Source organism: Geospiza fortis, unplaced genomic scaffold (assembly GCF_000277835.1).
Source record: "Geospiza fortis unplaced genomic scaffold, GeoFor_1.0 scaffold53, whole genome shotgun sequence".
Classification (NCBI taxonomy): Eukaryota; Metazoa; Chordata; class Aves; order Passeriformes; family Thraupidae; genus Geospiza; species Geospiza fortis.
Genome location: NW_005054305.1, coordinates 6,243,818 through 6,259,319, shown reverse-complemented (window position 1 = coordinate 6,259,319; position 15,502 = coordinate 6,243,818). Strand labels below are relative to the sequence as shown.

Here is a 15,502-nt window from a genome sequence, read left to right as displayed (position 1 = left end):
AAGGAGAATAAAAAAATCTCTCAGGTTTCCTGTTAGTAAGATTTTAGTATGGTAGAGAGAGCATAATATAACAACATAATTGTACAGACAGCCACAATATTGCATTGACAGAGAGCTGAACCATGCTCTTACTGACGTCTTTTATGTAGAATGCAGACCTATTCTAACTGAACAGCTAAAGTCCTGGTATTCTATTAGATTATAGTTATAATAAATTCCATGTTTAAAATTTAGCTTCCATAATCTTTAAGGTTACAGGATGCTTCTGAGGCTTTTATTGAGAAAGGTGATAGAGTTGACATTAAAAGTAGTTTTAAAACTGTCAATTGATAAAATTAGGTTTGGTTCAATTTTTTCCTTGCATTTTTTTTTTATTAGTGAAGGTTTCCTAAACTTTTTTTCAATATTTTGAAACAGCTTATTCTGTTAATTGGAGTAGAGGGCAGCAGAGATGTACACAACCTACATTAGCCAAAATGTTCTTCTACAAAATTTCATTTGGAACATGGAAAATAGCAATGTTGATTTGCATCAGGAGATTAGCTAGTGGTAATATTATGGAACCTTCTGGATACAAAGTCTTAAAGCAGATCTCTCTAACTGTATAGAAATTCAAATGAATGAGCTTCAAAACCAGAATTTAATGCCAGCATTTTTATGGTTGACTACAGCATTTGTAAAAATAAAATATATCATCCTGTAAAATCAATACAATTAATGAAACAACAAAATATTTCATACTTTCAAGTGAATTTAATAAAAATTATCTCTAAATAAAACTATTTTTTTGTCTTTCTGTCACTTCAGAGGCAATGTAGTCATGTGGGAGGTGTGCATAAATAATAGAAATTTTATTGAGTATTACTGTTTGCTTTTTTGATACCTTTCCCACTTTAATTTCTACAGCTGTACAACTGAAAGAACATTTGGTTTTGCATGAGCTTCAGAATAAAGAGGTTTATTTTTTATTTGCTTCATCTACTCTGCATAGTGCCATTATTACAAAAATCTTGGTCTTTGTAATGACAAAAAGAAAGTCTGTATCTAATGACCTTACTGTGAGTAATTAGCCTTTTCCCCTAGTGATGCAGATTTGTCTATTCCTAAATATATTAGAATGGAGAGCCTTTATAAACCTTCAACAGTTCATGGTAACATAAATAAATGGACATTCCCATACAGTTTCGTCTTTTCCAGAATAACATTGCAAGTTCTCCCTCATAACATGCTCTAAAAATATTGACAGGTATATATAATCAAACTGTGATGATATAGAAGAAAAATTAATGATGCAATAATAGGCAAATAAGTTTGTGTTTAACAGCCTAAAACTATGTTATGCAGAAAACAATAATGAAATCGTAAACTGTTTTTTTTCTCTTCAGACAAACCATATAAACCTAAGTATGGAGAAGCATGTAGGATTGAAGAACTTAATTCTATGTAGTTTCAAAATATTTTTTTATATTTATATCAAATTTAACCTGAATTTTACTACTGAGTTGCATTCCATTATATTTCTAGGTTGACTTTAGTCCAAATAAGTAGCTTTTGCTTTTTGTGAAATGAAAATTTTCTGCATGGAAAATTGGCAACAATGAATCAAAATTCAGTGTTAATGTTTTAGACTACATAACATGTAATGTAATGGAGGAACACTTCTATATTTATTTTTTCCCCAGATTATTCACAATTAACACAAATGTTAGTTTTAAAGCAAATGTATTTAAAAAAAGTAAGCATCTGTTTTTATATAGTGGCATATTGCTACCAACTGCATAACTCTAAAGAATTTTCTCTTTTTCTTTTCTGATCTTTGTAGGACTGATATTTTCTTCCATTACCATTCAAGTGCAATTGATCAGAAGAAGTCCTCTTCAATCAATCCCTGACTTACTGGCACTGTATATCATAACAATTGTTTGCAATTTAACTTGTAATAAAATGTCTTCAAATTACTATTTTCCACAGTATCACTTTTTCGTAGTTTGCATCAAAATCAAGATGTGTTTCCTCTTCTTTTTTTTTTGTTTTATAGTCTCTTGTCATTCATGTTTTCTGCAACAGCAGTATTATTTATTCTATTTCTTTTTGTCTTTGAACTGTAACTTGTGTTCTGCTTGCTCTAACACTTCCTTTTATTCACTTTTTTGGATTCACTAATTTACTTCTCTGCCTTCTGAAGCTTTATTCCTGACACAGCTGGTGGTGTCAGTGACCCCTACTACCTGAAGGCATCATGCTTGTACTTCCAGTTCGTTGCTTTGATACCAATCTGTTCCCATACCAATCTGTTCCCATGACATCAAGAAAAGAACTGTGACTTAAGAGTCATATCCAGATTGCGGCCAGCAAATCCATCCTAAAACAAATGTGGCATCAGATATTACAAAGATCTCCACATAAGTTAATTTTCTTTATCTTCTTTTATAAAGCCAATTCTTTAGTGTTCCTCCCAACACAATTTTACTTTTTTTCAGGAGTTATTGAAGGAAACTATCAAAACATTGACATTCATCTCATATTGGTTTAAAACTTAGGAACTTCTTGGTCTCCTGCATGTCCTTTGAATTCATCTATATATATGTTTAACAGTACAACACATACTCACCTATATATGTTTAACAGTACAAGCAGTGCCATATTCTGGTCTTGTGAAAACACAAAATATCTGGTTGCATTCTAAAGATCTTGTCTATTGCTTTTCTTCTGCTGAACATCTGTGATCACAGCAGATCACAAAATTGATAGAGGCAAAATTTTAGTCCTAGATCAAGCTCTCCCCCATCCCTGAATCTTTCAAAAAAACAAATATGCATTTATCTCCTATCCACAACTAAAAACAAGTGAATGGTCAAGCAGCACTATTGAGGTCCATTTCTATTCAGTGGGGCAAAATTTTGATAGACATGAGATAGATATTCACATCTTATGTTCTGAAGGGCAGCTCGCTCTTCTAGTTCAAAACTTCTTTACATGTAGCTATTGACAGACAGGAGTAAGAATGAATAATCAGTTGTGAAATCTGTTTTGATATTTCTTTAATATGATGAATTTAATACACATCTGTTTAGCCAGAGACATTTTTTTGTTCTTTTTCAGATGTTTTGATCATAGGTTGAGTCCCCAGAATTCAGTAGTAGCAGGCAGATGATCAAAGGTAAACTGCACATGTGTTTCTAATTCTGTTTTACAATTTGGAGGTAGACATCGTTATTGGAAAGAGCCCAACTATGTACTTTTTTTCCTTTCACCTGTGAAAAATCAGCGTCACTCTATGTCCTGTAGGACAGACTGTTTTGTGGCCTAGCAAATGTTCACTGCTTTACCAGTTCAGGCCTCTAGGGTGGTAAATCCTTTGATTTCTCCAAGATTAATGCCTTTATTAATTACCTGGGCACCAAAGGATGCTGAAGAGGGATAAAATCAAGTATTTCTAGTGCCCAAAATTGTTGCACCCTTTTATTTTTTTCATATCTTCTACACTAATGTAATCATGGCTAAAGAGTGCATCAACATAAAATAATAGAGCATTCCGATATTTTTCTACAACCATTGAATCATTTTATTATTAAGACAATTTAGTTCATGGAGCAAAAATAACTTTGGAGGGGTCAAGAATATTTCATGCATAGGAAAGACTATATATGAACAAAAATATTTTGGCTGATATGAAGAATTGTATACTATTTTATAATATTGTACATTTATTTCTGGATACTTATAATAGTCTGTGCTTATATTTCCTGATATTATTTTAATAGCTTTATTATTTTAGTAGCATTTTTTCATTATTATTTTAGCAGCATTTATTATTTGTATAACTCAATATCCACATAAATTTTCTACCAAGCATTTAATGCTTATCTGGTTTTATCTCCTATATTAATTCTCCATTTGAGTAATTACAAGAATGAAACTTGTTTTTTTCAGAACTGATGGCACTGCCATTAGAAGTGTTATCAGTGAAAGGCTATTTGTAGTTACTGTTACTTCAGTTTGCAGATAGGAGAAATGCAATTGTCAGAAAATATTTTACACCATATTCCTGTTGCAAGAATAATTAATTTTTTCAAAAAGGTCTCTAGAAAATTATTCAAAAATATGATCTCTCATTCTCTCTTTCAATCCATGTACATAATTAAGTGTGCATCTTCTAAAATTCCTCCCAAACATAATAAAGAAAAATTCATGCCACAGATGTAAAAAGATACTTCTTTCAGATAGAGAGTTAGGTTCAGCAACTCTGGGCTATGTGGATTTTTTTCCTTTGGCTGAGGATACAGGGGAAGACTGGTCTCAGCTCAGGGACCATCAAAATCTGTATTAGATCAGTATGTAATATCAACAACATAAATCCCCTGACTCATGTTAGAGCTTGTTCAAGCAGGGCTCAGCTGTTTGCAGTGTACCTTAAAAGGGATGCAGTTGCAGAGATTTACTGAGTAGCTGCGTGATCCTTGGTGCATAAATTACCAAATATCAAATGCTGATAGCAGCATCAACAGAAGATCAGAAGAAGAGTGAATCACTGGTTATATCATCTCAATTTCTGTTGTATCTACTGTGACTTGTCCTGTCCCAAACTATTTCCTAACAAGCTTTCATTGATCAATTGACCCTCAGACAGAAAACCCTGGCACCCCATGCTTGCTTTAAAATGTTTCTTTACCATAGCTGGGAGACTTGTCAACTCTATTACAATGACCTTGTGGCATTCTGTATCACCATGCTTTATATGCCCTGGGAAGTAACATATTTGGTATGGAACAGACACTACTGGAAAAATCTCCTCTGGGGAAGTTCTGTGGAGTGTGAGGCACAGATGTATACAAACACAGTAAATTTAAAGGTAAGTTACTTTAAGATTTGGTGTTCATATTATGAACAGGATACTTTATGCCTGCAGAAGAAACCATCCTTCCTGCCTGGAGAAGCCAATTTCATTCCTCACAACATCAAGTTTAAGTTGTACAGCCAATTAATATAGATCCTTTAATAATTAGTTCATTGTGCTGATGCATCTGATTGTCAAAATCAATTGCTCTTATCTTTCAAATAAAACACTGCTGTCAGAGTGACCATTCAAAATGACAATTGACCCTTTAAAGCACAGGGATTTATATCATTTTTATAGGTATATCATTATGTGGACAAAATCATTGATCTTAAGATTTGTCTCTACAACGCTTCACATGGAACCATAAAATAATTTTTTATGTATCACTTGTGACACAAAGTGATTGGATTTCCTCCTAGAAATTCTATGTTCCTTTTAAATCTCTAAGCTGATTTCTCCAAGTTGATTTCTCTAAGTTGATTTCTCACCTTAACTACACATAGTGCAAGAAAATATCTTCCTTCATTTGGTTTTAATATGGCTAGTTTCACTTCATTTCTTTCCTGTGTGGCTGAAATTTCATTTCAGGTAAAAGTCACCGAGAAATTCCTCTGAATTATTGGGTGTTTTCCACCAAAAAAAAAAAAGAAAAAAAGAAATTTCATTTGAATGTGCAAATCTAAAAAATTTGTTCCCATATTTTGAAGCAAATTTCAGAATGTTTGAAGAAGTCAAATGTACCAATGGACAAAGTCTTATGAACTAGAAGCCTTTAATCAAGTTTTGCTGAGGAGCAAAAGATCATGAACAGTGGTTCTTTCCATACATTTGTGAGTCTACAAATTCAAAAGTCTGAGTGACACAGGTACAACACAAATAAATGACAGAATTGTCCACTTGAATATCTTACAGTCAGTTTTGTGATTTATATCCCTGTTTTCCTAGATAGCAGGAAGAGGTGCAGTACATATTCTGTGCATCAAATCTGGTCACAATTTGACTGTTTACCTCTTTCCTAAAGACAGAATTCTTTTAAAGACAGGATGCACCTAAAGATTTTTTCCTGCTTATGTTCTGGGAAATCTTCCTCTGTAGAAATGTCAGGGAGTGAAAGTTTGGTACTTAAAGGACATATGCTGTTCACTTTCCAAACCTCAGCTCTTTTTTCAGAGGAGTGAATTAGAGAGAAAGAGCCATTTCACTTTGTCTGTCTCAGCTGACATAAGCTATGCAATGAAGCAATTCTGGGGACTGGACAAGCAGTGTAACAGTCCATACAGACATAGTCACTGAGTCTTATAACATCTGAAGAAAGCTCTTGTCCTATTTGGCATGTTGTTATTCATTCTCAAAATGTCTGGACCATTTTAAATCATACGAAATAGTAGAACCTCACTGATGTTTCAATAAGGTAAACATATTTGTGAAAATTACTACATTTCAAACTTTTCTGTCATTTCCCCATATTCCTTACATATGTGAAAGTACTGGGATGCTGAAAACATTATGTGTTTTCAGGCATTGAATGTAAGCATATTAACATCAAGTATTCTATATTTGTTAAGGAAACCTGAAAAGATGTCCAAAGATCAAGGAGATAATCACATCTTCTTCAATTAACTATCAATCTCTCTTATTGTTTTGAGATTCCTGAAAGACATCTGCCTTTTTAATATTTTTATGATTTAGAGACTGACAGTCTGTACAGAAAGAATTTTTACATCTAGTTGCATAACCACAACTAGCTTCTAGCCAAGGTTTTTGGAAATTTTGTATAAATACAGAAACAAAAAGCAAATATGCCTTTGATTAAGACATTGAATAGTAAAAGATGTAAAATCATTGTTAATATGCTAACTGTCTTAGGAACTCCCAAAATTTGAGTAGGGATTGCTGAGGACCTGTTCAGGCATACTACTATTTCCCTTGGATAGTTTTGTCTTTAAAAGGTGAGGCACTAAATTACCCACTTGGGAGCAGATTCAGAAAATATACAATTCTTCAACATGCACTAGGACCCCAGAGAAACTTAGGCTTTATTCATCCACTAATTCACAAAATTTCATTTAGAGATATGGGAGGTACTAAAGCATGGTCTGGGTTTTACCAAAGTCCCCTAGACATCCTGAGTTGTGAGCAAACTTGTAGCTATAAGGCTGAAATATTTGTGGTTGAAATGTTTGTTGGCTGTATGTTGGCTTTGAATAAGGCTGAAATGTTTGTTGTTTCAGAAATGTTCACAATATGTATTTATGTTGGTTTTCCAATGACAGCTTGAGTAGCAGCAACAGGATCTTTTTTGTAGGCTTCACATAAAAATGGTGCATTGAAACTGGCCAAATTAATCTATACTCCTACATGCTCAAAATATATTTTTCCACCTTAGGCATGTACCTTTTAACCTAAAGAGTTTTGTGTCAAATGGGAGAAGAGCATCAGGGAGGTAAACAGAACAGCAGAATAACAGGATACAATAATCTTCTCTCAAAAATAAACCCAAAATTATAGAAAATTCCTTTGTTTGGATTTTGGTGAGGCAACCAGTGGGACAGGTGGTTGCAGCCCACCGCCTGTGGTGCTGTTTCACTCACAGTTTCAGATTGTCCAGCCAGAGGGCTGCCCTCGCTCCTGCTGGGTCACCAGGCTCTGTCCAGGGAGGGAGCAGACGATGGTGACATTTGCTCCAGCTGCTCGAGTGGCTCTGCTTTCTGCAAGGGCACACACAGCTCTGCAAATGGCATTACTGAGTCCCCTCGCATCAACCAGGCTCTGAAGCAGAATCCTCCACCTCTAAAAGCTTTTAGACTCGGACTTTTACATCAGGAGGCTTTAAAATACTGCCTTAGACTGTAGCAGCCACTCATCGCATGGACATTTGGGCTTGGCTGGCCCAGGCTTCTACAAACTGTGATAATTGTAAACTCTACTCCACCTTATAATGTGCACGTGCTTTTAACAGAAATACCTCCCAAATGTAACTGGCAACAAAATGCACAAATTTCATGAGTTTCACACTTGCTTGATAGGGGCTTTTTGAGCTCTTGTCAGCTGAGTAGCACTCAGTCACTAGCCATGTTGTTTTAGCACTTTCAGGCTGTACATTTAAAATATATTTGAAGAAATGTTTTGAAATATGGAAATCAGCCATCCTGTTGTTTTATAGGGATGAAATTAAAAGAAGTTCTGGATGTCAAATAGTGAAATTTCAATATTTAACTAACTTATGCTTAAAAGCTAGCCAGGCTCTCTTTACCCTAAGTGGTTTATAATGGAAAAATAATGAAAATTAATATAGAATTCTGCATCAAAAATCATGCAATATCATGCATTATAATCAGAGAAAGCTCAATCAAAATCAGATTTAAAGGAATGGAGATGTATCTGATTACAGAAGCATCCATTCCAAACAACTTCACCTGATATTAGACTATGAAATTCCAACGTGACATAAGTCTTTAAAATCAAGCTGGAAATATTAGAACTATTAAGGAAACATACATGTATTTCATTGTGTTATCTTTAGTAACAATTTGGAAAATCAGTTAGGAAAAGTAAAATGCATGAATAAATATGATGTATTCTCTGGAAATTAAGATTCTAGTTTTTATGCAGAAAGGCCTTCTGTAGTAAAATAGAGGATGTGAGGATATGTTCTTTTCAGTAGTTACTACTGTAACTATTTGCATTGTCATTTTCAGTACAAATCATTTATTAATATCATATTTTACTACAAATAAATTCAGAAAAATCCTAACCACCCAAAATTCATTTGCAGTTTTTTCATTTGTTGCACTGGGACCATAGTCTTGTCATCTATCTTTTGCAGATGTTCACATGTGTATGATTCAGGGAAACTGTGCAAGTGACCTAGAATTATATTCTTTAGAAAGGTATTTCCAGTAAGTCTAATCAATTGCTTTTCTCTTTAGGCTTCTCTGGATGAAATAATTAAAGAAAACCTGTGTTTATATCAAGAGTATCAAATCTTTCAAAACTACTACTTAAACAGTAAAACAGATCTCACAGAAATCTGTGAAAATAGTATCAGGGTGGTGCTGTTAGAGGCTATTAGCAGGTAAAGTGCTAATACCACTAATTCAATTCATTTATCTCTTCTCTAATATGCATTTCTTCAATAACACTACTTAATATTAGTAGAATACCTGCAGTCCTACCATCCAAATTATTTTCTTCTTGGCTATTTCACCCTTTCATATTTTCATTTTTGCTTGCTGCGGTGGGTTTTTTTATTATTTTTACACAGCAGTTCATCTAGGGTTTGTAATTTTTTTTTTAGTTATCAATGCTTTGAAACCTAAGTCAGGTGATAATGCAGAACTTTGTTGTGATAATGTATTTTCGATTGACAGAAAAAGTATTTTCTGTTTCTTTTTCTTGTGTTTATATGTACCTGTCAAAATAAAAGCCTATCATTACCAACTGTAATGTTGGTAAACAGTAATTAGTTAAATGTACTGTTCAGGTATTTTAATCAGGTTGTTGCTTGTTTGCCTTCACTGTCTACATTTCTGAAAATTAATATGAATTCAAGTTATCACATTCACAGACCTTACCTTCACATCAAAGTTTCAGGAAGAAAACTTCTTCGACCCAGGCCCCATGCAGGAATCACATTATGATATATTGATATTTCAGTCCATTTTCTCAAAGTACGGTGCAGAAGTGTTCAAATTATAAATGATATTTACAATTCAGATTATTTGCTAGTGCTTTACTTTTAGCAACCCATTTTATATCTTATACCCATATTTTCATTGCTCATTTCTTCTTACCACTGCAGTTAGTCCTGCATTTTAAAATTCACTGCAATCAGTTTGCTTCTGATAAATGTAAATAAGAAAATCCCTTCCCAGATGTTCTTGTTAACTATATAGGTCGTCTGTATTTCATAACAAAAATGATTTTAAGACATATATTCTTAGGGGATAACCATATTTGGGAGACAAGTTGGATATTTAAAACATAAAAAGCAGAAGAAGTAATTACCTATCCTCACCAAGTGAGTATAAGTTATGTTCTGCAGATTTGATAGCAGAGGTAATGCTAGGAGTATTGTCATTTAAATTCAGCAAGAATTATAGCAGGAATTTAAATCTTTTTTTCTGAATGCGGAATTACGATATACTCTCTTCAAGCCTCTCTACAGAGAAATCTATATATGTAAGGTTATCAACTGGATATTTTATTTCTTTGAATGTAAGAATATCTGCCTTCTGTATTCTCAGAATTTAGTAATTCTTGGTAATATTTGTGAAAGAGATTTTTCTCTCAACAGTTTACCTCTTCTGGACATAGTGTTGATGATATTATCATGCATCTCGATGTAGTCTGGAAGCAAAAGAAAATTGCAAATGAGTTGGCATATATTATTGCTTTCTTCATTCTCAATTTGAATACAATAAAACAAACATAGTAAAATATAGCAAAATAGGAATGCAATACCAACAGGATGTAGTTCATCAGCAGTGCTATATAATAATTCAGTATATAATAATTGCTTTTAAAAATCTTGTTGATGAATAAAATGGTGATGAGGATGTTGCAATTCTATAGGAGCTTATAATCAGCTTTACAATACATATACCAGGCTTGTCATAGGAATCAGTGATGGTAATAACTTTAGAACTTTGGACAGTCCAGGAGTGTTACTGTAGAAAGAAAAGAAATTCTCTCTGCAATAATAATTAAAGTATTATGGATACAACTTAATCTAAATCCCTTTCGACAACTCTTCCTTTTGTTCAATGAATAACTAGTGCAACTATTAAAATATTCTTACCATTCTTACATGAAAAATGTATTTAGGAACTACAGCAAAAGGAAAAAAACATGCCGATGATATACATTGCCTATAAAAAGAAGATACATTTTCTCTGTGGGATTTTGCTAATAAGCAAATTACAACAGCAACAGAAAATCAATTCTGGAGGAGTATCAAAGTAATGATTTTTCTTGGTGGTCTGTATTATATGTGCACTACTGCAATGACATGAACATTCAAGAAGAAAGTGTGTTCATTCCTACTCAATTTCTGAGAAATTTCTTCCATATGTATGCAAAATTACTCAAAATTAAAAGCCAATTTCACAAGTACTAGTGTAATAGGCAACTTAATTTTTGGTTTTTTTTTTTGTTTGCTTATTTTCTTTTTTCTTCATTTTAGCTAAAACACACAAGGCCAGGTTGGATGGGGATTTGTGCAACCTGGCCTGATGGAAGGTGTCCCTGCCCATCACAGGGGAGTTGGAACTAGATGGTCTCTAAAGGTCCCTTTCAACCAAAAACATTCTATGATTCTAATGTTTAATTTGATCAAATATCATTTTAAACAGGTATTTCCCTATAGTTCTTTACCTTGAGATACTCTTACCCTCATTTTTTTTTCTTTTAGTAGTTTACTTACTGGAAAAAACTCTGCTGTCCACAAGACATTTTTATATGTCCCTTATATCTATATCTTCCACTGATCAATGGCATATCTGTCATGTTGAATGTGCAGTCTTCATTAAAACATGAATCATACATTTCCACTTTTCCAAGATGACTTCGGAATGAACCAGCATGGATATTGATATTATATTTAAATACATTCTATTTAGTACCTAGTATTGCCTCTAAACATTTAGTTTTGAGCATAAGTGTTGGGGATTTTTTAATGGATTGGGAGGGGGGTGGTTTGAAATGTTGATAGGTTATTAGTTTTTACATGTGCATCTTGGTGTGGCAAAATCCTGCATGTAAAAGATTTGTAGGTTGATCATTATGTGGTAGAATTTCAGTTACAAAATCTTGCATAATAGAGCTTCTTCCTTGCAAATATTAAACAGCAGTTTTTTCTGGAAACCTCAGTGGGCTGGCATATTAGCACCAGGAATGTGATTATGCTTTAAAAACAAATCTAGTTATTTAAAATATCTTTCTTTTTGCACTGAATAATCTTAGAATATGTATTCCGTGGGTCAAATTTGATACTTCCAGTGTATTGTGCTGATGTGCCAATGGCTATATTGTAGACATCAGCTTTTGTTCTAGTTAAAGTTCTGAAACATAGAGATATGACATGTCTTTATAAGTTAAGGACTTATTTACTTCTGTCTACTATCTATCGTTAATGCTACAAGTAGCATTGTCTTGCAAAATATTGACAATTGGTTTTGTTCACATATTTTTATTGAAAAACTACAATGCAAATTACAACTGTGTTAAAATGTAAGTAAAATATTCATTCTCATATTTACTACCTGGGATCTCCAGGTGGCCACATTATAGTAATATTTTGGGGAGAGGGAGTCTATTAACTCCTGTTTCTTTTTTTTTACTTTCTGGATAACTGACATACTATTGCAGTAAAACATATGTAGGGTCAATTCATGCTGAATGGTTATTAGAAACCATGATAACAAAAGTCATTACACTGCAGTTCAGTTTTGACAGTAAAATTTCTGCAACATTATCACAAATCCTCATGCATTAGTGCAATGATCCTTACTAGAGTTTCATATTAGAATCAAAAGACTGCTGTAGCATGCTTGATACAAAAAGTCATGCAAGTCAAGTGAAGTTCTTTTATACTTTTATAGATAACATATTTTCATGTCTTTCTCGTGCATGTATCTGACTCTGAGACCTCTTGGATATTTCCTCCATTAGTATGTTTCTCATCTGAGTCACAGCTGTTTTAAAATAATGTCCCTGTTGTTTAGAAAGGCCAAATATAAAGTAAACCTGACAATGGGCACTTACAAATTTAGGTAATGAATTCCTTCTAATTTTGTTGTTCCTATGGATTAACCGAAATGAAAAAATATACAGCTCTCATATAAAGAAAAAGTAACTTCTGATTCTAAACTTTGGGTTTAGTTCACTTATCTGGAGACCATGGTTTACTTCATGTCTTCACAAGACTAACAGGGAAAGCATAGTTAAATTTTGGCAAAAACTCCCACCCATTCCGAATTTCTTACAAAACATATAGGAAAAATTAAACTGTGAAGGATTCAGTGTGAAAGAAATGGAAATTATTATAGGAAGAACTTAATCATTTTTATCTCTTTATATATTAAATCTTTAACCAAATTTCATAACTATTTTGATGAGGGAGATAAATGGGTAATTGCGCAGACATTTGGGTTTTGCCAATATAACAAGACTAGATAGCAGCTAGTAAGCAAAAATTCTTTTCTTACAGAATTTTTAACTGAAGTTCTTTTTGCCTTAGAGCTTTGATACTATAATATGTTGACAGAATAGCCAGTTTCATATGAAAATATGAGGGAAAAAGATGTATCTTCAATAAGCTTTTTATTATGCAAATTTCCTAATCTTTCTTAGAGCTAATTACATTTAAACAATGTAAACATCAAGTTAATGTTACAATTAAATTTGAATCAATAACTCAATAAGTTCAAATTACTCAATCAGAATATTAATGCAACAGGCAACCAAACCTAATTATTAGTTTTGATAGCAAAAGGATGTTTTTGAGCTAATTTATGGGTAAGTCAGTCTCTCTTCCAGATGCACCAGTCATATCAGTGGCTAATCAGGTCACAGTTTTGCTGCATAGGACAGCATTTCTGCAGTCACAGAATGCAGTGAAGTCTCTAGAACTTCAGTGTTAGTTTGATCCTAGTGTCTCCTGTGAAGTCTCTTTGCTTCAGTTTGGGGTTTTTTTTTCCTTTAAAAAAAGTAGTAATTTGATAATTTGGTTAGGTGCTTCATTTTAAAGCTGAGTGTTCTCTGACACCTGGAGAATAAAGATTATGGAAAATTGCCTCTTTTTTCCAGCACAGTCATAGAGTTTTAGAGGATCCTTGGCCCCCCCACCCCTTTTCTTTTCTTTTACCTTTGGCACACCTGTGGTACTAAGACAAATGAGATGAGTAGGAATATTACTGGTTTTAGTGGCCCACATTTCTTACAGTACACAGTTCTTTAAGTAGAAGGGTGTGAGTGGGGATGCCATTGGGCACTAGATCTTGATTCACAAAACCAACAATTTTGACTGCAGATCAAATATTCCTCCACAGTGATGTGACTTGATGCTGAGATCATGATTCAGTCTTTAAGGGATATCAGACAAATAAACAAAAATGATAAAATGATCTTTTGTAAATCATGAAAGAACTTTGTGAGTAGGGGTTTCTTAATGTGCTGAATTGCTGCATATCAGTAATGTCACTTAGAAACAAATCATCAAAGAAACGTGAGTTCAGTTCTTCCACCAGCAGCTTTTTACCTTACTGCATGAATTTTTTCTGGTTCTTTCCCAGCAGATTCTACCTCTAATTAAAAAGAATGACTTTTTGAGTTTGTTTTCTTTTTATCCCCAGATCCTTTTATATTTTTCTAGACTTTAAGCACCAGGCTGAACAGAATAAGAAAAGAGACACAGAGGAAGGACCTCTCTTGTACTAAGCAAAGTAGAAAGAGATGGACATTGCTAGCAATTCCATTAGACCACCAGTTCCAACACGTGCATAAACATTAATATGTTTGTGTGCACAAATTGCAGGAAAGGCCTGGCATGAGGCCAATCAATCCTTGGTCAGCTGTGGCTGTGATCATCTGTCTTGTTTCATGTCTGTGAAAACACCGTTAAGGTGGAGATGTCTTTTAACAAGCTTTGCAATACACTTCCCTTAGGAGGGAAACCTTACCCTGATCCTGTTTTGTGAGATTTTTATACTGGGAAATCTGTGAATGTGAGCTTGACCCTGAAATAAGACTGGTTTTTCTGCAACATTTTACGGAGATGTTAGAATTATTTTTGAGTCACAGACTTCTTAAATTAATTTTTAAAAAAATCAGAATCAGGAATCAGAAGAGCTTAATTTCAAGCCTCTCTTTTCTTCTTCTTTCAGGTTTTTGCTTTCTTTCTCTGATTTACATCTAAAGTAGTCAGGTTTTATAATTCCAGAGTACTGAACAAATTTCCTGAAAAAATGTCCAAAAGTTCAAAAGATAACCATATCTTATCTGCTTGTTGGTTAGAGCATGGTGCTAATAAGACCAACGCTGTGGGTTCAATCCCTGTTCAGGCCACTGACTTGAGAGCTGGACTCAATGATCCCTGTGGGTGCCTTCCAGCTCAGAATGTTCTGTGATTCTGTGATTTTTAACTGCATGGATTAATAGTTTGAGATTTACATTCTTATTAGCCTCATAAATTCATGTTCATTCAGATTTACTTCAAACTTATATTAAGATCATCATTAAGGTCGCAGAGTTACAGCATAATCTTGCAAATACTTTGTAAAAATATTTGGTGTCAAAGTAACTTGACTTAGCACTTAGTAACTGACAAAAAAACTTTTTAGAAGATAACAAACAAAATTCTCTAGATTAATAATAATCATATTTTTGCTTTTCTTTATAGGTCATAAGCACTTCTTAAAATCCTTCATGCTAATAAAGAACACCTACACCGTAACTCACCTCAGTAGGGGTACTTACGTTAATGTCTTTTTAGGCTTACGTTTTCCTTGCTTATTTGCTTGGAAAAGTAAAAAATTCTTAATTGTTTAACATATAAGATTAATGTGCCTTGTTATGCAAACTGTAATTCGAGGAAATGGTAGAGACTTTCTGTTGTGCCTTCTTGAACCTTTCTGCTCCAAAAATAATATAATAGCAGAAATC

General features: G+C 33.5%; 1 protein-coding gene across 1 annotated transcript in view; it reads left to right on the top strand.

Moving 5' to 3' along the window:
- The window catches only part of CCDC178 (coiled-coil domain containing 178), a 164,895-nt gene that overhangs the window by 102,614 nt on the left and 46,779 nt on the right, over window positions 1-15,502 (top strand). The window contains 1 exon segment of the mRNA XM_031066613.1: window positions 8,770-8,915. Within this exon segment, the coding sequence (XP_030922473.1) occupies window positions 8,770-8,915 (146 nt within the window).